The sequence below is a fragment of the Podarcis cretensis genome, assembly GCF_951804945.1.
Source record: "Podarcis cretensis genome assembly, chromosome: 5".
Lineage (NCBI taxonomy): Eukaryota > Metazoa > Chordata > Lepidosauria > Squamata > Lacertidae > Podarcis > Podarcis cretensis.
This window is the reverse complement of record NC_137174.1, coordinates 20,589,681-20,610,551: the sequence shown is the minus strand read 5'-3', so window position 1 is coordinate 20,610,551 and position 20,871 is coordinate 20,589,681. Positions and strand designations below refer to the sequence as shown.

Below are 20,871 nucleotides of genomic sequence, written 5' to 3'. Positions count from 1 at the left end.
AACAGTCTTCAGGGAAAGGACATTTTTTTAAAAAATGCCAAATGTGCAAATCTGTCATTCTTTGCCTTAATGGACACTTATAAATGTGCAACTTGCCAAAGATCTTCCTCCACAATATGATTGTGGTTATAAAACGAACAGCATGGTCAATAACATGATCTAATCTGATTGAAGGGGCCAGTAAGAAAATTATTACCCACTTTACAACCCATTAACATCAACCTTACATTACAGGAATGCACACGATAGATTTAAAACTTGCTTACTTAAAGCAAGGGGGTCTAAATAAACTCCATTACATTTGTTGGGGTTTGGTTGTTGTTTTTTTATTGCTGAAGCAAAAATGAATACCCCCCTGGTGACTGGACCAAAATGGGGAAGGGGATATGCTGCTGATAGGATGCTTGCTGAGTTAGGGTATTTTGACAGTCATATATAGATGTTGGAGAGAATGACTGTTTGGATAGCTTTTGCCTTGACAAACTGATACAGATGGGGAAAATATGGCACAGAGGAAGCTCAAATATCTCGAATGTCGTTACTAGGATTTAGGATACAGAGACTCTGACTTGGAACAGAATGCATCGCTTGGAATTTTTAATTGCATCTGTGTTGCCGAGAAAGCTCTATATGCACCCATCTTGGAACAAAGACTAACATTATATGTTATTATTAATCACAGAATTCAGAAGTATTAATAATTTGCCCATCATATATCTCTGGCTGTAATAGAAAGCAAAATTATGTAAGGTTACATTGACCGTTAACCTAAGAAACATGACCAAGATACTGTCATTCTATTCAGTGTTAAGTTTGAAGGCTGATTTGAACAGGAAAAAATAGTTTGAAAAGGAACTTTCATGTTAGAAAAAGGCTACTAGTCTGAGTGGGTTATTGATCAAGAAAATGGCTGTTATGAGGAAGTTAAGGGATTCTGTTCCATCACTTGTCAGGTCTATGCAGATTATGAGTGTCAAATTATAGTTTTGCCAATACAGTAAGTTCGTAATTTATGCACATTTAAGTTGTGTGCATTCAGTTTTATTTTTGTGTGGCAATATTATTATTTTAAGAAGTGGAAAGAGGGCAGGGTTCCAGGAAAAATGACTGGCAATTCCACCTGTCACTGAACCCAATGGGCTTTGATTGTACGTGGTTTTGGCTTTAGGCACGATCCCTGGATCATACTGGGTAAATTATGGGCTTACTGTTCAGTTTGGCAAAGTCCTAAGTGTGAGACTAAAGCAAATAGCAAAGCGAAATCCCTTAAGGTGACCAGGAAGGTAAGAAAGTTGGCCTTTTCACATAACCTGCTAGTCATTTAAATCCATTCATATATTTAACTACAAGGCATTAAGGTTAAAATAACCAAGTGATATCCATGCATGTGTGAACAAGTTCAAAGAATTTTTCAGAGCCGAAAGAAATGATATTGCTGAGCAGTTTTTGATAGCTTACCAGGGCATGACCAGATCGGCAACTGTCAGTCCTATGGATGAAAACACAACAATGATTTTAAAATGCTGATTGTTTAACAATACAGTTTACCAATTCATGTGGTAGATAAGAACAACAAAATGGATCTGATGTCTGACACAGCATCTTGCTACTCCTCATGGCCCTATGAATACATTTGGAAGCATACTAGAATTGTTTGCAAATACTACAGCATTTGTAAGTTTACACATCCTCCAGTCATTATGATTGCCTCCTGCTACCACAATAACCCTTGCAAAAATATTCTGACTCTTACACAAATTATTTTTGGTTTCTGAATAAGGCAAATATGCCACACCTTTTATGCAGAGTAAGCATATTTGTGTAAGTTTTCTTTACTTCTTTCATTTGTTCTGAGTTCCGAATTTGAATTTTCTTACTTCAAAGGGCAAGGGGATTTTTCACAGCAGAGTGTTGCTGAGTTGGCTCGTATAACCCAGATTCAGATATGGCAAAGCACTGAAAACCAAGATCAATGCCCAGATAAAAGCAGCATAATTTTCTTGCTGGGTCACACCCCAGTCATGGCTAGCCCTGCCATCTGCCATGATGAAGACCTGTTTCAAGAGGCACCATGAGGGGGTGGACAGATAGAGACATAAGATTAAATGGTACAGAAACTGGTTGTTATTTTTAAAGGTCTCCAATTCAGGTAGCAAAAAGTTTTGGGCTTTCACTGACCAGAGTTCATCTACTCCGTTATTTTACGTATTTAGTACTTTTGACTCAACATTTTGTTTCTAATAGAATTGTAGAGTTGGGAGGGACCCAAGGGCCATCTTGTCCACCCCCTGCAATGCAGAAATATCAACTAAAGCATCCATGACAGATAGTCATCCAACCTCTACTTAAAAACCTCCAAGGAAGGAGAGACCACAACCTGGTAAGGGAGACCATTCCACTAGTAGATATGAGTCAGAACCTCACAATCAGAGGTCAAATGTGATTCCCACCCTCTTATTGTTCCCAGAATGTGATATTGAGAGATATATTGCTGCTATAGAAGGAGGTACTATTTACCAGGCAGAGCTAATAAAACAGGTTGCTTATTTTTAAGTGTATGTCTTCAGGTTCTGTCCCCGCACATAGTAACTTCCTCCTTTGCTCCTCATATCTTTAATTTGCCTAATCATTTTTCAAAATAATGTGCAAAGAAACATTTCCGTGAAGGTCAATGCCTCACAACAGCACCGGATTTAGGGAAGTGCAGTTCTCTTAACAACTGTCAGTAGGCTTAACAACCCAAGAGTCTTTGGGGAAATCTTGTGATTGTTCAAAGTGATATAATCCTGCTTTAAATGTATAGTGCAGATGGGTCCCATGTCTTAAAACACAGACCCTGCCCAGGTTATGGCACACCAAGTCAAACACAGTAATGTATGGCAAGCAATCCAGAGCCTTATAACTCTAATTTTGCTGCCTGGACCTCAAAAACAGAAGAGTTGTCAAGGACTTGGCAAGCCACTATGAATGGCTGGTAGATTGTGCCTGGCTTGGAAGCTCCAGCTGGTCAGACTTTATGTAACATGTGAATGGCCATGCAAGTGTATACAGTGGTACCTCAGGTTAAGAACTTAATTCGTTCTGGAGGTCCGTTCTTAACCTGAAACTGTTCTTAACCTGAAGCACCACTTTAGCTAATGGGGTCTCCTGCTGCCCCTGCGCCGCTGCTGCACAATTTCTATTCTCATCCTGAAGCAAAGTTCTTAACCCAAGGTAATATTTCTGGGTTAGCGGAGTCTGTAACCTGAAGCGTATGTAACCTGAAGTGTATGTAACCCGAGGTACCACTGTACCACAGTCCACATACACATTAGTAAGTGAGGACAACATAATATGAAATGAATGACCCTTCATTTCTAGTATGCTCTTTTCCCTGTTCAGTAACTTCACAACACAAAAGTGATGAAGATATATCTAACTTTGTTTCACAGAGTCAGTGGGCCAGTGCCAATTGGCAGGGACAGAGGAATATTTCAAGAAACATTTGTTGAGCGTTGACAAGTTGTAAGAGGAGATCCACCAAACCAATACTCTCGTGACTGAAGCAGGACTGGAAAAGACGTGTGGTTTTCCCAGATTAAACTGTGCATGTAATTAAAGCCTGTGTTATGAAGATGGCAGTTCAGAAGTACCGCCAATTGATTTCTGAGCTAAAATACAGAGCGAGGCAATTATTGTACTTGGCATCATGCTAATCCATTTAACTGAGAGCCCAATAACAGGAAACCATTGTTACACAATATGTAACTCAGATTGGGGCTACTGTAACATGATCTTAAAAGCTTCTCTAGCTCTCAGAAGTCAATATACTCCTTGCAAAAAAGGAAGGGTCAGCAAAACGGAGCTGTTACAGACCTTGCTTAAACCTAAAGAAAATGGCCTCATAGACAATGCACTGAGACAATAAAATTAAAGGATGAACTCCAGCTAAATAAAGTAATGGTCCTCCAGTGGAAAGGCAAAATACAATTAGCATTCACATGCTTATTTTAAGATCAATATTTTTTCCTGCTGATTTGCTGAAGAGGCTTTTATGAAGTTTAAGCAGAGTTCATTGTTAAATACTCTTTACCTACAGAGGATATGGTAGGCCATATTAATTCCTGTTTCTTTTGGAGATCAATAATGAGTTTGCTGATTTGTATAAAGTGCTTAGGGATGCAGCAAATGCAATGGGAAGTTGTCCCCTACCATTCCACGCAGCATGCTCAAAGAACCAGTAGCCCCCGCCTCCACAGTTCAGAAAAACCATGATGGTGAGAGAAAATCTGAAAGGGGAAAAGGGTTAATGGGTTAGGAAACCAGGTAAAAAATTGCTGGTTTTGGGCAGTGACACTGTCATACCTAAAGGTTAGAAATAAGACTAAAAATCAGATTGACTAAACAGCTTAGAATGATAACATTCTTCTCTGCGAATGGGTAAGTTTGTGTTAAATAATTTGAACATAAGCTTACATTACATTAAAGAAAGACTCTTAGCATGCATTAAAAGAAAACAACAACAGGTAATCTATATATATTTTTACCATGGCAAGACAAAGGAATCTTAGCATGCTAATTTTCTATGTGCAGAAAGGATTGCTTCTCCTACCCATATCTCTGTTGGAAGCACATTCATATGTCCAACCCTAAAAATGCAGTCAGAAATGGTAAAGCCTGGAAAAGATTTGACAGGAGGTTGCCACCTTACTGAAGGTAAGCAGGTCTGTACTGTAGGTCTGGTCAGTGCTTCGATGGGTGAGTGCCTGGGAACTACATGTATGTTGCCTGAGGTTCGCTGGGATATAAACCCACTGCATATGTAGATTGCCTTAGAAATATGTGTATACCTCACTACACAACTGCAACTAAGCAATGGACCATTTGCCTACCTTAAAATTCTATTTAAACCAAGCGAATCAGGAAGAATACTCAACAAACAGGATACCTGGAGCAGCTCTTCAAAATACTCCTGTCCACACCTTAACCACAAGTTGCTGAGACTAAAATGTCAGGGCAGAATCAGTAGCTTTATCAGACCAGGTGGAATGCAATTGACCCCAGATCCCTGCTGAATTGTAGTATCACCCTTTGGCCATCCACAGTGGAGGTACATAATGAGGCCGGTAGCTGCCGCTTCCAGAAAACTACCATGTAGCGGTTAGGAGCCATATGTTTGGGTCTTGTTGACCAACTTCCGGGGCCGAGTCTGCTTGTGCCTTCCAGACTTTCTAGAGAGACACCTATGCTTCATTCAAGTTTGTGAAATTGCACGTCCGTTATTACTCTCATGAAGGTGCTGCACTAGGTTGCATGGCCAGCTTCAGGTTCTTGAATCTTCAAAAAGACACAGATCATACAGCAACCAAGGGCTGTTGTAACAAAATATTCGTATAAACAAAACATTCAGGTCATAATGAGCAGCAGCTTCCTCTGGTCCTAGATAAGGAGAGTTACGGAAATTGATAATTTGGCTCATTTTGTTTTGTAGGGAGCCATCAGCAGCTGCTGTTTTAGCCTAACCATACAAAAATATATTGCTTTTGGCATCATTTTTTTTTTTAAAGGAGACAGAGGAGATTAATTAGTTTCAGTTTAATGAATACTTTTCATGCTTGCCCTTGGGATGACAATGCACTTAGGTGCTAATAGAGAGAGCATTTTATGAAGAAGAAGAAGAAGAAGAAGAAGAAGAAGAAGAAGAAGAAGAAGAAGAAGAAGAAGGTAGAGAGGGACCCTGTTTTTGGTGTTGGTTTTGAACAATGGGAAAAATACTATTCAAACAGCTGGTTATTAAATATTCCACATTTTTCTCAATGTGAAATTGTAACCGAAAATTTTGGTTTGTGCATCATTTCAACTGTGTTGAAATTGTGCATCATTTCAACTGTGCAAGTTGCTGATGCTCTTTCTAGTCTTCCCATGTGCTGCCACCCCCAGCACTGTGCAGGTGTTATGGTGGTTCAGGAGCACAACCATTATGCATTTTCTTTTACTTAACAGCTCTTGCAGGAAATGGAAGGTTATATTACAGATCAATGAGTGGGAAAACGGAATATGACAACCTGAGGTCAGAAGCAGAAGGATAGATGGCATTAATTAATTCTTGCACTTGCTAGAAAAGCTATGAGAGATGCCTCATGCAGCCACCACAGCTGACTCCTGAAGGCTAGACTATTCTATCCATTTCTATACTCTTATTTTTCTGCCTAATATGCAAAATTTTGAAAAACAGAGCGCCTCTTAAATTGCTTTTTTAGTTATTTGAAAATATGCCAGACCATGTTTTTACAGAAATATCCAGCAAATCAGTTTTTAGTGTTAGATACATTTGGAATTTTATTCTTATTTTTGCCTAACAAAGGAGACCCAATATGGCAGTTTATTAATCATATATGAATTTTTTAAAAAATTATCTGCATCAACACATGCCTTTATGCATATTTGTGTTTGTTGTTAAAAAGAACTCTGCCACATTGCTCAACAAAGCCCTCAGGGCAGCTTGCACTATCAGAAGTATACTATAATAATAAAACCTCCCTTAATAAAATGAAGTACAATAACAGCTAAAATCATCAACTTCAGCCATCCTCTTAAATTTTCAATACAGATGTAGCTGTACTTAAAGAGAAGAGGAAACACTTAAAATCTAGCAATGGATTTGGACATCTACACAAAACTGTTTTCCCATTGGTAAGCTTTCATGTGAAAACATTGCTGCTTCATATTATTAAAAGAAAGAAACCCCGCAAGACTTCTTGTAAAGTTTAAATTTGCCCAACACTTCATAACAGTTTGTCCTGTCCCATTTGCAATGAGTCTATAAATCTTATTATTAAAATATTATTCAAAGTCTTTACTAAAACCTAGTGGGAGGCAAAATAAAGGAAAGTTGTAGTTATATTAGATATTTATTTCTCAGTAATACATTCATTTTGTATTCAGTAATGCGTACATATACAGTAAGTCATATGGTAATACATATATCTTTCAGTTATACAGAGATCTTATAGATCTCATGTGTACATCTGTTACTAGGTTCATTTTATCCATTTCTTTTTTCCTTTTGGATGGCAGGCCAACTATGGAGTGAAGTAGCCATCCAATTAAAATTCAGGAACTGTTTTCCTGATTTTCTGGTCCCATTTAACCTTGAAACCCTTAAGCAACAAATATTGAGAACTGGAATTAAGCCAAAACTTGGTCTTCTCGTAAGCAGCTGCTTCTTGTAACATGATGTTCATTTTCCAGACTATTCTGAGTCTGAATTACTTAATGATAGGTCCTTTCTCTGGGTGCTTTGCAGGCAGTATTGGGGTCTTTGTGGTATTTTACCTACCCTTTGTGTAGGGGGTGGCTTGTAAGTTGTGGCAGTATGGGATGGCTGTCATTTAACCCAGGAAGAAAAGTCCTGGAGCAACAGGTGTGCTTTAGCTCCATGAAATAGCATCAGCAGCTGCCATGATGCAAACAGCAGAATGCACCACTGACTCAAGCTTGTTTAAACTTACCCATGAAATCTTCATTGGACAGATTAATATAAATTAAATTTGGTGCATCTTTTTTTGAAAACTGAAAATGTCAAGGATACCAGCAAGAAGAAATTAAGATGAGCATTCATTCAAGTTGTTGCAGAAGCATTTAGTATTATTTATATTGCACCTTCAGTGTATATATGGTGCTTTACTGAGCAAGGTAAACTAAAGACAGGTCCCTGTCTTTAGACACTTACCATTGTAAGTGGTATATTTCACTTCCGCAGATTCTCGGGTACAATATTCCTCAAACTGTGGTCCACAGAACAGTTGGGATTTGCACCTGGTTTATTTCTTCTGACAATGAAGATCAAGTCTGTTTTGACCAGGGCTGGGGTTATGCAACAGAATAACACAGTGCTTCTGCAATCTACTATCTATTCCCTAAAAATGAATCAGTTAAAGGAACCTGCCTTAGTAGCCTAGGGACCAAGATACTCATAACATAGCCCTGGTTTTGATAATGGTGCTGGCAGTGAAGAAAATTAATTTATTAAGTGGTCCATCATCACTTACAGTAGTTTACGGGTGTGGGGCCAGTTAAGAACCATTGTTACCCATTCATCTGCTTGCCTCCTACATTTGTCCTCTTTCCTCTGTTACAGTGGTACCTCGGGTTAAGAACTTAATTCATTCTGGAGGTCTGTTCTTAACCTGAAGCACCACTTTAGCTAATGGGGCCTCCCGCTGCCGCCGCACCACTAAAGCATGATTTCTGTTCTCATCCTGAAGCAAAGTTCTTAACCCGAGGTACTATTTCTGGGTTAGCGGAGTCTGTAACCTGAAGCGTATGTAACCTGAGGTACCACTGTATATCCTACCTAACCCACTTCCTCATAAAAAAGCTATTGTTTTTAGCCTTTTGACAGGCCATGGGCCTGCTACTACTCATCTCATTTAACCACAGTGGCCTGGTACGTGGCTACTGTCCATTTACTCCAATAGCAAAGCGCACAACCATTAAGAAGAGCCCAGCTGCATCAAAGATGCACCTAGTCAAATCCTTCAAACTGGACATGTATGCAGTATTCCTTTCTAGCTCATGATCTGCAGCAATTGGTATTCAGAAGCCTCTGATAATAGAAGCATTACATAGCCATCATGACTAGCAACCATTGGCAGCCTGATCTGCCATGAAGCTGTCTGACTCCCCTCTAAATCGGTCCACATTAGCAGCCATCACTGTCCAGTGGGTGAAAAAGAACTTCTGTCTGTCCTGAATCCAACACCATTCAGCTTCAGTGGATGACCCCAAGTGCTGGCATTATGAGAGATGGAGAAAAAAATCTCTCCCCAACTACTGTCTCTACATTGTGCTTTATTTTATACATCTCTGTTTAGGGAAGCTTTTAATATTTGATGAATTATTGTATTTTAATATTTTGTTGGAAGCTGCCCAGAATGGCTGGGGAAACCCAGCCAGTATCATCATCATCATCATCATCATCATCTCCCTCTCGTTCATTTCCCCCTAAACTAAAATGTAGCCTTTCCTTATAAGGGAGTTGTTCCAGCCCCATGATCATTTTCTTAAGTATTTCTTAAGCATTTTCTTAACTATTTTCAGCTCTCTAATACCCTTTTTGAGGGGCAGCAACCAGAACTGTACACTGTGCTCCAAGAGCAATGCCACCATATATATTTTTAATGGCTTTATGATATGATTCTTACATGGTTTAAAGCAAGAAACCATACTAGCAACAACCCAACACACCAAACATATTGCCTACCAATGGCAAACATAGAAAACCATTCATTTCCTCTTTTATTCATTTGTACTGACCGTATCTGTGGGTGCTTTGACACACTTTGTAATATTACTTTTCCTACATTCTAATTTTTCACATTGTTTCCTCTCTCTCTCTCTTGTGGATTTTGCTTCAGCTTGCTCTGCAAACAAATTAGCACTTTTGTCTCATTTTCTAAGCCATTACATGCTTTTTATTATTCTTATTATAAAGGACTATTTTTGTGCTAGCCTGCTATCTCATATGATCCACCGCTATCAGCTGTATTTCTAGGGAGCGTGTCTTTGCTAGCCCAGAAAACATAAGAATATTTGTACCACTTATCTTTCCACGCTAATGCTCAGGTACAAGAAGTGATTTATTAACCATTCGGATACAAGTATTTCTCAGGCTAGGTAACAGAAAGAAGAGACACTGCTATTTTCCTTATCTGAATCCTGAAGGAAGCAGCAAAATATAGTGAGGGGAAAGTCTGCAGCAAAACTTCAAATCTACTGGCCAGCACCAGCACTCATAAATAAGCATTGCAAAATAAGCCTTCCATCAAAAAGATAGCCCTAGTCATCATTAATAGATCTGTTCACAAGTCACACTGGACTCAGGTACAAATATTTCTCCACAAATAAACAAGTGTTTGGTCAGTAATCCTAGGATCCCCAAATAAAACCCACAAACATGTCCTGGTACTGCTATCAAGTGACAAACAGCTAGATTAATGTTGGGGTGATAATGGGTAGGAAGAAACACTTTTCCTTAAGCGTTATTTAAGAGTAGTCAACATTTCAGATTTTGGCATGACTGGGACTGCAGACCAAAAACCTTTTTTTGAGATCTTCTTTCTCTTTTTACCGTTATATCTTTTCAAGAAATCCAACACAGCTTCATTGATTTCAGGTCAGTTAAATATCTTGAAACATAATGAACAGAGAGTCAAAGAAGGCATGATTGCCATGGACCCTGTCTAAAAATTCGATAGAGTTATATGGTATGATCTAATTCTTAACTCTTTTGTGGGTCAATATGAATCCATGTGAAAATGCCATTAGAGGCATTATTTTTAATCCCAGGAGAATGTGTTGCAATTTTCAGATTATATAGCAGGTTATTAAGCATTGCATTGGTGTGTTAAATGAACCTGTGTTTTTATAGGAACTTTTCAAGGAGTATTTATAAGCTTGAGATACAGGAGCAACAATTTGAGGGGGGAATGCAGGTTTGGGAGTTAAAATATGAAGTGATGAGGGAATACAATTTGGTCATATAGCATTTCAGTCCATTAATTTCATCATTATACCATAACACTTCAGAAATTCTTCAGCTCCTCTACTCATTCACACCCTGTGTCTCTTTAACATAGATTTTTCCAATTATATCCATTAGTTGTCCTAGCAACAGAGGCAGAGGTTAAGTCAATTTCGAAAAGCGGTACATCCCAAATAATGGTATTATACCAAATTCTTGCTGGTTTTTTGCCACCTTCCTTTCCATTCTGGTAGCAAGCAGCAGAGAAAGTAAACAGAGATGGTCAAATTTACAATATTTAAATCAGTCCCCTCCTCAGAGATGCACACAGTAGCTTAATTGTTGCAGGTCACTTCTGATAGAAAAGGGAAAGATTAAATTTTAATACTGATATAGTTCAATGCACAGTGAACTAAGAGTTCTCCAATGAGAAAACAATTGGGTAATTTCACAATAAGGTCATAAGCAATTCAGTTGTCTCCTAATTATTCACTTTATTCTAATGTCAAGGTATCAGTTAATGCCATGTGCCAATTAATACATTTTCAAGGTAGCCTCTGACAAAGAGGATTTTAATTGCTACCAAGTCCCAGTTTCAACTTGTAATCTCAGCTTAAAACTGTTTCAGAACTACTGATGTGTTTTCTGTGAAAGTATGCAAGAGCTTATGCTTCCAAATGACAAATATTTCACATCATTTTCAGAAAGGATCAGTTGGATTTCATTTTCACCAATTAGCAAGTTGAAGGCAGAAAACGATAATGCTTGCTGTCCTCGCCTCCTTTGCTCAATCAGCATAACTTCTGACACCAGAGGTACCCAATGTGGTGCAGTCAGTGATTGCTGTACCTCAGATAACCATCATGGATTGACTCCTGTTCCGCCTCCAGCCCATCTGACTGGAAGAAGACAGAAGAGGGACCAAGGGCAGGAAATCAAAGTTGATTATCATTCCCGATTCCTTTCACAGAAGAGTAGGAAGTCACACATTTTATCTGTATCAGGGATAGAGATATCATGGGATGGCTCTGAGTGTAGGGCTATTACTGTGTTGATGATATTTTACAACATGACAAACTGAGAAGAGGGTTGGATTAAAATATAAAGAAAACATCCGCTAAAGAAAAGCATTCATGCCTCAGCTAACTGCAAATGATAATCACTGGAATATTTAATGTAAGTGAAAGTGTCAAAGTATGTCCATTTCATAAGTTACAGTACATATTACAAGCAAGGGGGTGGGGAATTAAGAGGAACTACAAAGCTTTTCTGAGTCTCAGAGCAAAACATCAACAGTATTTGCAAGCCATTTGGATATCTGAAATTTAAAAAGGGATATAATTAGAGGAATACCATACAATCTGTTCACAAAAGTAGTGTGTTTATCTGTTAAATATAATGCTACTTCTGATCCTGATTATTTGCTTGACTGAATCACTTGAATTTTAGATTCTATCGACATTCAACTCAATATACAATTGCCTCGTTTTATAATGGATCGAATCTGCTCATGTCTTTTTAAACTTATGGAAGAGATTATTTTTAAACTGTATATTAGCTATGCACATAGGGTGACCTGGATCATCCCTGTTTCCTCTTCCCCCTAAGAAGTTGTCTCAATTCCATGACATTGTCTAAACTATCATAACATTTTAAACCTCTTAATTCTAAAATTTTCATTACAGTTCCATTTACCCTCTTTCAAAAGGCTTGCAAGTCTCATTGAGCAGATGGAATCAGCAGCTCCTGGCTTCTGAACCGCTTGCTGCAGGACACTGCTGGAAGCACTGAGGGAACAGTAAGGAAAAACAGTCCTCTTCCTCAGACTATTGTTGCTGTTGCTGCCTCCCCAAGCTCACGGTAGCCACAGGAGAACAGTGTCCCTCAAACCTTTACTGGAAGTTTACTACTACCAAACATCAGGCATGCGAAACACAATATATTAGTGTCCAAAGAGAGCAAAGGTTTCTCTTCACCTGGGCAAGTGGCAACAATGGCAAATCTCAGCAACAAACTCACCAACAATGCAATCAAATGGATATGGATAATATCTGAGAAGTCATCTCTCCCCCTGCACCCCTTCCTGGTCGCTGAGTTCTGTGGATGAAGATTTGTTGATGGTGCCATATGTTCCTCTGGGAAAGCACTGTGGCACCATTTCTCTGCAAGCCCAACATGGGTGTTTTTTTGGTTGAAGACTGTTATTTGCTCCCAAGCCCATCCAAATCAGTCTATTTTATTTCTGCAGTTTTAAATTCTTGTTGGTTCTCAGAATATAGAACAGTTTCTACTGTATAAAATAAATAAATGGGTACTCAGAAGTAAGTCCCATTTAATTCAATAAGAAATACCCCCAATAAAGCAAGTATGTTTGTAGTTTAAATGGCTTTAGGCAAGCCATTCTCTCTGTCTCTGTCTCTCTCTGTCTGTCTCTCTCTCACACCTGCAAACACAAAATAACCCCTAATGTAGTGATAATTGTACCAGTTTTAATTACATCGTAGTTGTAGGGATCGTGTTTGTGAAGCTCTTTGAGTACTTAACAAATAATGCTATCTATTAAGAAAGACAGGGCCATCATATTTGAAACCATTAAAAAGTTCATAATGCATTCTGTCTTCCATTTTGCTTAGTTATTCCTGTTTGACTGTACTGTGTTGAGTATTTTAATCCCCATTTATTTAACCCAATAAAAACAAAACTGACAAGAGATGAAGTTGTACAGTGCTTTTGATTAGGCACAACTTGAATTACATCTTGACACCTAGTGTGCTTGTATTGCTTGGAATGTATAATATTGCAGTATTCTTGAACAACCACCCAGACACATGTGCTCTGATCAAAGAGCCAGTGTTTTACTGGCTCATAATTCACCAGAGAACATGATTTTAAAGAAGCACAAATGAAAAAGCCAATGAAATTGGCCACATCGAAGCTCCTAATGAGAAAAGCAATATGCTGCTATGAGATGAGACACAACAAACTATCAGTGCTATAAAAGGCAGGAAGGTGATGCCCTATGTACCAAAATTTACTAACATTTCAGTAGCAGAAGGATTAATAGCTCCCTGGGGAATTTTATATCATCAATGAGTCAAAGTAACAACAAAAGGCATAGTGGAGTGAATAATGCCTACTTCTTTGAATCAAGAGCACTTCTAATGGACTGTAGACATTTCCCCAAGACAAATGGGGTGTTCTAAAATTGAACTTCATCTTATACAAGCACTGTTAAATCAGTCCAATGGCACAACCTCAGGTGCTAAATATGTCAGCCAGGCATACCTCCCAGTATAGCACTAGTATAGTGGCATATGCCAATGTGACCACACCAGCAAAACCTGGCATATATAATACACACAGATTTACAAAACAGCAGAGTAAAGGCCAGGGGTAGACCCTTAAAGAAGAAAACACAGGGCATAAGGCAGCAAAAGTTATGCAAAAAATATATATTCATTTTTGAGCATAACTTTTGAGCATGCTCACAATTTAGTTAGTTGTCCAGCCAGTTGTTTCAGACCTCAGACAAAGAAGATGACTTTTGTCCCATCAGCATTTCAGATTTTCCATGAAGCTAGTAAATGTACTTGGTTTTCAAATTGAAATTTATCCCCAGTTTGACAAAAGGTAAGCTGGTGCAGCAAAGGATGTATTTGATTATCTTCTATCCTGCACAAAACACTATCTTTGTTCTCCAAACGGCAGTCACCCACCCCCTCTGTTTTCATTGTATGCCTGCTGCTCATTTCATGCAATTGCTCCTTTGGGAAGATAGGCCTGTTAATTGAAATGGGCCCCCCATGCTACAGTCAGCAGCTGGGTCTGATTGCTCTGTTCCAATAAATAACTTGGCCATATTAATTCAGACAGAACAATTAACACCAGGCCAGACACTTTTGACTGTATATAGAAATTCCATGCTGAAATACTGGCTGTCATTGAAGATGAAATAAATTCAGCTGGAGCGTGATCCCTTCAAAATAATAACCTTTCCTTATTTCATACTGTCCTTTAACTCATTCACATAGGTGTCTTTTGTTGCAAATAGGCTTCATCACAATCTAAGTTGCAGCCATATCCGCTGATCATGTTGTGATTAAGAAATAATAAATTACATAATAAATTATCCACTCTCATTCAACCATCAAACTCACAAAACCAAAAACACAAACCAAAAGTGCCTGATCTATTCATCCGAATAGACTGGGAGCTTTCGATTTGTGTTTAACTCCAATGAGTAAGTCTTAAAAGCATTTTTAATAATTAACTCTTTGAAATACAAAGTTATATCTCATTGACTTCTTATCAAGTAAAACATAGGCCAAGAAACTTTTGTTACACTAGGAAAAGAGAAGGAAGAAGTCCATGAAAAGGGAGGTCTGAAGAATGCAATGGAGCCTAGAAAAGGAGGATTGGAAGAAAAGGTGGCACAGATGAATGCCAGAAAGGAGAAAATGCCAGAGGGTGGACTCTGATAGGGGGAGGAAAACTGGCAGAGAGAATGGTTGGAGAGGAGAGGTTCTCACACACAGCTAGAAACTGCAGTGATGAGGAAGGCTGGAGTTCACATATTGATCTGAAACAACCAGCCAAATCTTCAGCTTCAGACCATTACAAATGATCAGCTCTATAATCACCATCTCATTACATCTCTGTTGCAGCACAATTACTTAAAATAGTCTACGTCTGGAGCCTTTCCTTGATTGGTCCTTGCTCTCTCCTTGCAGAATTATTAACCTTTTGATTGGCACACAGTGTTTCTAGAGCACAATTACGTAAGACCTAGGAACAGCGATTGCTTGGAAGGCATGTGATAGGAATACCAAATGATAACCAACTATAAATAGAATTTGGTTATCTTAAATAGAATTTGGGGGGGGGGGTTTCCCCCTTAAATGACATTTTATAATGTATAGTTTTTGTACCAAGATCAACTGGACCATAATAAGGGCTTATCTCCAGTAATAAGCAGTGTGGACATGACTTTTAAGAATCTGTGCACTGGAAAGACTTGGTGCATAGAAGGAATATTCAAAGGGATAACCTGAGAGATCACAGGGACTGAGGGAAAGAAAACTGAAGCTTTTAGGGGAGCAGCACCATAATCTTAGGCATCTATATTGTGCTACACTTGCAGCAGTGAAGCCTTTGACAATGATCGGCAGACACTAGTACAGACAGACACAAAAGTACAGTACAGAATGTTGCTTGCCAGGAGAACTGCTCCTTGCTCCTGCCAGGGAAAAGCCAAAATGACCAGCAAAAAAATAACATGAAACCAGACAACAGCAACTCCATCCCACGCTACAGGGCACCTTTCAGGATTCACACACCCTTCAGCTAATGAACACATCCCAAATGCCCAGTTGCCCATAAAATGGCCTGTATATGTAATACAGTGTTTGTGGCTGCTTTTGTATGACCTCCAAAACCCTCTTTCTTCCCTCAAACACAAATATTGGGGGGAAACTGACTGGGTTGATTGCTTGTGCAGATGCACAACTTGGGTCCATTGAATATATATGCTCTTGACCCTGAGCAGCTGTCATGACTCTGACACAGAGGAGGAGGAACCCAGCCTGGTCAGGACTGGCTGAGATGTGCCAGAGGATTACGCCTTCAAGATTCTCCAGGAAAAGGATGAAGTTTCTGTGGGATAGCTTGGACTGATAGAAATAAAAGGCCTCAGTTGAGCTCTAGACCAAGCAAATTATCTGTTTGGAGCTGTCCAGGGTCCTGCAGCTCCTTCCTGAGTGTGCCACCCTCAGACATCCATCCAGATCCTGTGGACTCCCACTTGTGTCTATATCTAGCCTGTCATGCCCACGAGTGCTCAAAATACACTTTGTATTTATTTTAGAGCAAGCTTCCGAAACATGAGTGATCTGCAAAAGTATAATCGGGCAGCAGCCTTAGCTCTGCTATTAAAGCTATAATATAGAAATGGGAGATATTAATGATTATATTCTTCAGGGATTCAATATAAATTACATGTTTTCCTCTCATTAACAATGAGTGATTCCTATATCAATAAGCTGCAAAGCAGTTGCACAGAAAATTGTCGAACAAAAGGCCTAGCCTTTCAGGATAGGAAATTACTACTTCTGCTTCATTTATAGAATTGCTCGTCTCTGTATATATGTCACTAATTGCACAGTGACCCATTTCCTGATTGCTATAAATGATGATTGTACAAGGCGTACCACAGGGGCATCATTAAATTAATAAGCCTAGTTATATCACTCCAAATATTTAACCGCTCTCAAGAACTAAAGTTTAACCACAATAAGGTGCCAGTTATAACACCAGACCATTTATGTTAGTGTTTGGGCAAATGCTCTCAATTGTGCTATGACAACACAAAATGGCTTTTATGGAGACACTTAACCCAATCAACATTTAGATCCAAATCTATACATTATTCAGAATGAGGTGGTAGACTGTGATAGCAGAATCCTAGACTGTACGACTTAAAGATGCAGAAAGCAGGGGAGTTCATATTTTGCTCCCCCACATAAAAAGCTCCATGATGAAGTAAATTGGCAAATTGAGGAAAATGCTACAGTAAACCTCTCTCTCCCTGTCATGTGGTAGTATTTTTGACATGCAGGGATTTTGTTTCATTTCCCCCCCAAAAATAGGGCAAATTCACAGGGAGAGATGCACCCACTGATGTTTACATGTTCCATTATCTTGGGGTGAGAAGAGGTGAGCATCTTTTGTCAGAGATGTATGAGTTCTTCCTTCAGATGTTACACTGGAAGCACACACACAACCATCAAACCCAGTCCTCTGACTAATCTAATACATGCCTGCCTCAAAAAAAAAAAAAAATTCTTTATAGCTTTTTTCATCTACCAGGACCAGAACTTTACAAAAGGAAAATTGAGTTGCCCAGGCACACCTCTACCTGAAGCTAACCTTGGTAAACTGAAAAGGGTAAGTGGTTAGAGCAGCCCCCTACATATTACATATCTAAGAAGTACCTGTTGGATCAGGCCAATGCGCCATCTAGTCCAGCACTCTGTTCTTAAAAATTGGTTAAATGGATGCCTTTGGGAATCCTGCAAGCAGAATACAGGAGCATTCAGGAGCAGAAGCATGTTCGATGGTGTACTCCACCAGGGGGAAAGCATATTAAAGGAAGACGGAGTTCAAGACTGAAGCTGTTGCGGAGGGAGATAACTAGAGACGTTCGTTCGTTCATTCGTTAGTTAGTTATGTGCCACCCATCTGACTGAATTGCTCCACCCACTCTGGGTGGCTTCCAACAAATTATAAAACCTCAGTAAAAGATCAAAGATTAAAAACCTCCTCAGATAGTTTTTTCTTTCCTTGACATCTGACAGGAGGGCATTCCACAGGGCAGGCGTGAAGGCCCACTGCCTGGTTCCCTGTAACCTCACTTCTTGCAATGAGGGACTGCCAGAAGGCCCTCGGAGCTGGACCTCAGTGTCCGGGCTGAATGATGGGGGTGGAGATGCTCCTTCAGGCATACAGGGCCAAAGCCTTTAAACTGGAGGCTTGGAATGAAAAGGTGGAAGTGCAGATAGAGCAACCTGAATATTGCCAGGTTGGTGGCATGTTTACATATGCACCCCACCATCACCTTTGCATCAGTGTTTAGGCACACAACAAAAGCAATTTTTTTTCAGTCACAGACAGATTCGTGCATCTCCTGGTGGGACATTATATGTGAATAGTGAGTTACATTTAGCTTGGTGAATTCCACATTTTGCTGGCCTGTCTTAGCCATCACAAATCTGAACAGCAACAGATTTCCAGGGGAGAAGAGATTTCTAAAAGTCTCAGATTCTGATTTAGGAAGGAGTAGGTTATACTCAGTTATGGTCTTGAGTCTTTGGTGCTTTACTCCCAGATTAGATCAACAACTTAAAGTGTGTGTGCATATCACAGTTTGGGTGCATGCACTGTGTTAATATTTGACAAACTAGCCCCGGTCACAGGTCTACTACAGTTGATCTTGTTTGCTTTCCTCTGATTGTCTCTTTTCTCCTGACCCTACCAAAACTTTTTCAAACTTTCTCTAGCTTGCAACAACCAAACCCATGTCAAAAAATACCACAGCCAAGCCAACAGCACCATCACACTCTTGAGCTGTACTGCAAAGAAAATGCATGTTATAAATGATGGTTTAAAAGAAGTAAATAGAATCCATGAGCCACAGTTTGATTTGTAATCCACTCTGACAGGCAGTAGGCTGGCTTTGCTGGCCTATTAACCCTACCCACAGGCAAAGTGTGCCTCTTTGCCACAGCTAATTTTTCCAGTACTTCCCTGTCACTGGCGAAGTCCATTTCAAAACAGCTGAAAAGGTCAGCTGAACATCCCCTCCACTCTGAATGCACTCAGTTCACATCCTGGCATGAAAATTCACAGTAATTTGATATAGAAATCTTCTAGGCTTCCTCCCTCCTCTCTTCCTGGCTTATTACAGCTTTTCCCCTTGTTATATTCATGTATGATACTGATTATGGACGTCGGTTTTGCTTGGTTTAGAACTGCAGTTTGTGCAATCCATATAAGACCGAGCTTAATTCCTATCCAAAATGGCATATGGATTCACTTTAAAACGGTGTCAAGAGAGAATCTTGGGAAAGGTCTGCAGCTCTGTAACAGAGCATATTCTTCGCATGCATAAGGTTTTAGTTTCAATCCCCATCACCTCCGGTAAAAGAACTTTGGATAGCAGGCCTGGAAAGACCTATGCTTGAGACCTTGGAGAGCTCCCCTTGGAGAGCTAGGTAGGCCAACATTCTGACCCAGTGCAAGGCAGGATCATGTGTTCAGTCTTGACAGATGGTCAAGGAAAAGCAGATGGGATGGAAGGAACAAGGACCACTGATAAAGAAAATGGATAGAAACAAGTTGCAAAAAGTGATGCCTGATTGCTGCTGCTGCTGCTGCTGCTGCAAGAAAGAGGAAGTATTTATATTAATTAGAATCATGGGAACCAGGGAACAAAACAGGACATTCATTCACTTCTGTACGTGGAGGGAGAGGAAATGGTAATTCATAGCAGGCTACTGTTGTAGCGCAGTAAGGAGGCTAAGGAAGAAGCTATTCCTAGAGCATCCCTCAATACTGTTTTCAGATCAGGCTCAGTAGCACCCAACACAAGCACAAACCTAATACCAATACAGACATAGCACTAAGGTAAACTGAGTCTTTTAGACTGGCACCAAATGACTTTAAATAAATAAATACAATAAAATACAGTGTGTATGTAGGTTATTATTTTTGTTTGATTCTATGTTACGTATTTTTATGTTTTTAATACAGGCAATCCCTGATTTGCACAGCGGTTAAATTATGCCCCTGCCATGCTCCCACTCCCAATCTGCCCTCTTTTCTGGCCACTTCCAGATCACTACTATGCATGCGTGTGCAGTCGCGCACAAAACTAATGCACGTAAATCGGTCATTACCTGTATTGTAAACTGCCCTGTGATCTTCGAGTGAAGGGTGGCATAGAAAGTGAATAAATAAATGAAGTAATATCAGTTAATCCTTCTGCAATAATGGGAAGAATGAGCTGCAGAAATACTATTTTGGACTACTGGTATTCATGATTTTATGCAGCACTATCCATTAGCATGATGCATAAGTGTGGCCCCAAGGACTGACAGTGTAAAGTTTGATAATGAGGAGGAACAAAGGCAACAAGGTATGGATGTGAGCAAATAGTCTACTGATTTCTTTTAAGCAGTTTCTTCTACAGAAAAATGTTCATTTCCTTTTCAACAGCACATCTCTTGGGTTTTAGCTATAAATGCTGCAATTATTCCAAGGGGGGATATGATTCAAAATTACAGCACAGCATTCCAAAAGTACTTTGGTTCTCACCTCAAAGGGCAAAATGCAACAAAGCAGTGATACAGAGCAGGCCAACCAACCTGAGATAAATGTACTTTTCCCCAGAGCTGTGAAATAAAATTAACTCTTGAAAGGGAGTTCACTAACTGCGACCCAGTGCTAACAATTTATGGGTCAGATATTTAACTCCTGCAAAATTACAACCGCTCCTCTAAAGTGAGCACTTGATCCTTTTAGGAAAATCAAAACTTCTCGCTATGCAAACTCTAAGGATCCCATTTTAATAAAACAACTCTACCAGTTCAGAAAGTAATTTGATCCAGTGGGTGCCTCATCCCATTGTCCCTCATTTCCTTTGGAAGACAACAGGCAGGCAGAACCAGGCCAAAATATTCTGCTTCTTCATATGGCTATAGCACCAAAAACTAATTTCCAGAATCCCTTGCCAAGTCATGAAGTAGGATTGGAGAACCTATGGTTCACCAGATGCTGGACTCAAATGCCCATCAACTCCAGCCAGCATTGCA

At 39.5% G+C, this 20,871-nt stretch overlaps 1 protein-coding gene across 5 annotated transcripts in view; it reads right to left on the bottom strand.

The window, feature by feature from the left end:
* LOC307215894 (heparan-alpha-glucosaminide N-acetyltransferase-like) overlaps nt 1–20,871 on the bottom strand; it is a 180,930-nt gene that overhangs the window by 71,929 nt on the left and 88,130 nt on the right. For all 5 annotated transcript variants that reach the window (XM_079975683.1, XM_079975685.1, XM_079975681.1 and 2 more), the window contains 2 exons: nt 4,192–4,268; nt 1,459–1,489 (listed from right to left, as the gene is read on the bottom strand). In XM_079975683.1, the coding sequence (XP_079831809.1) occupies nt 1,459–1,489; nt 4,192–4,268 (108 nt within the window). The remainder of the gene's footprint in view (nt 1–1,458; nt 1,490–4,191; nt 4,269–20,871) is intronic.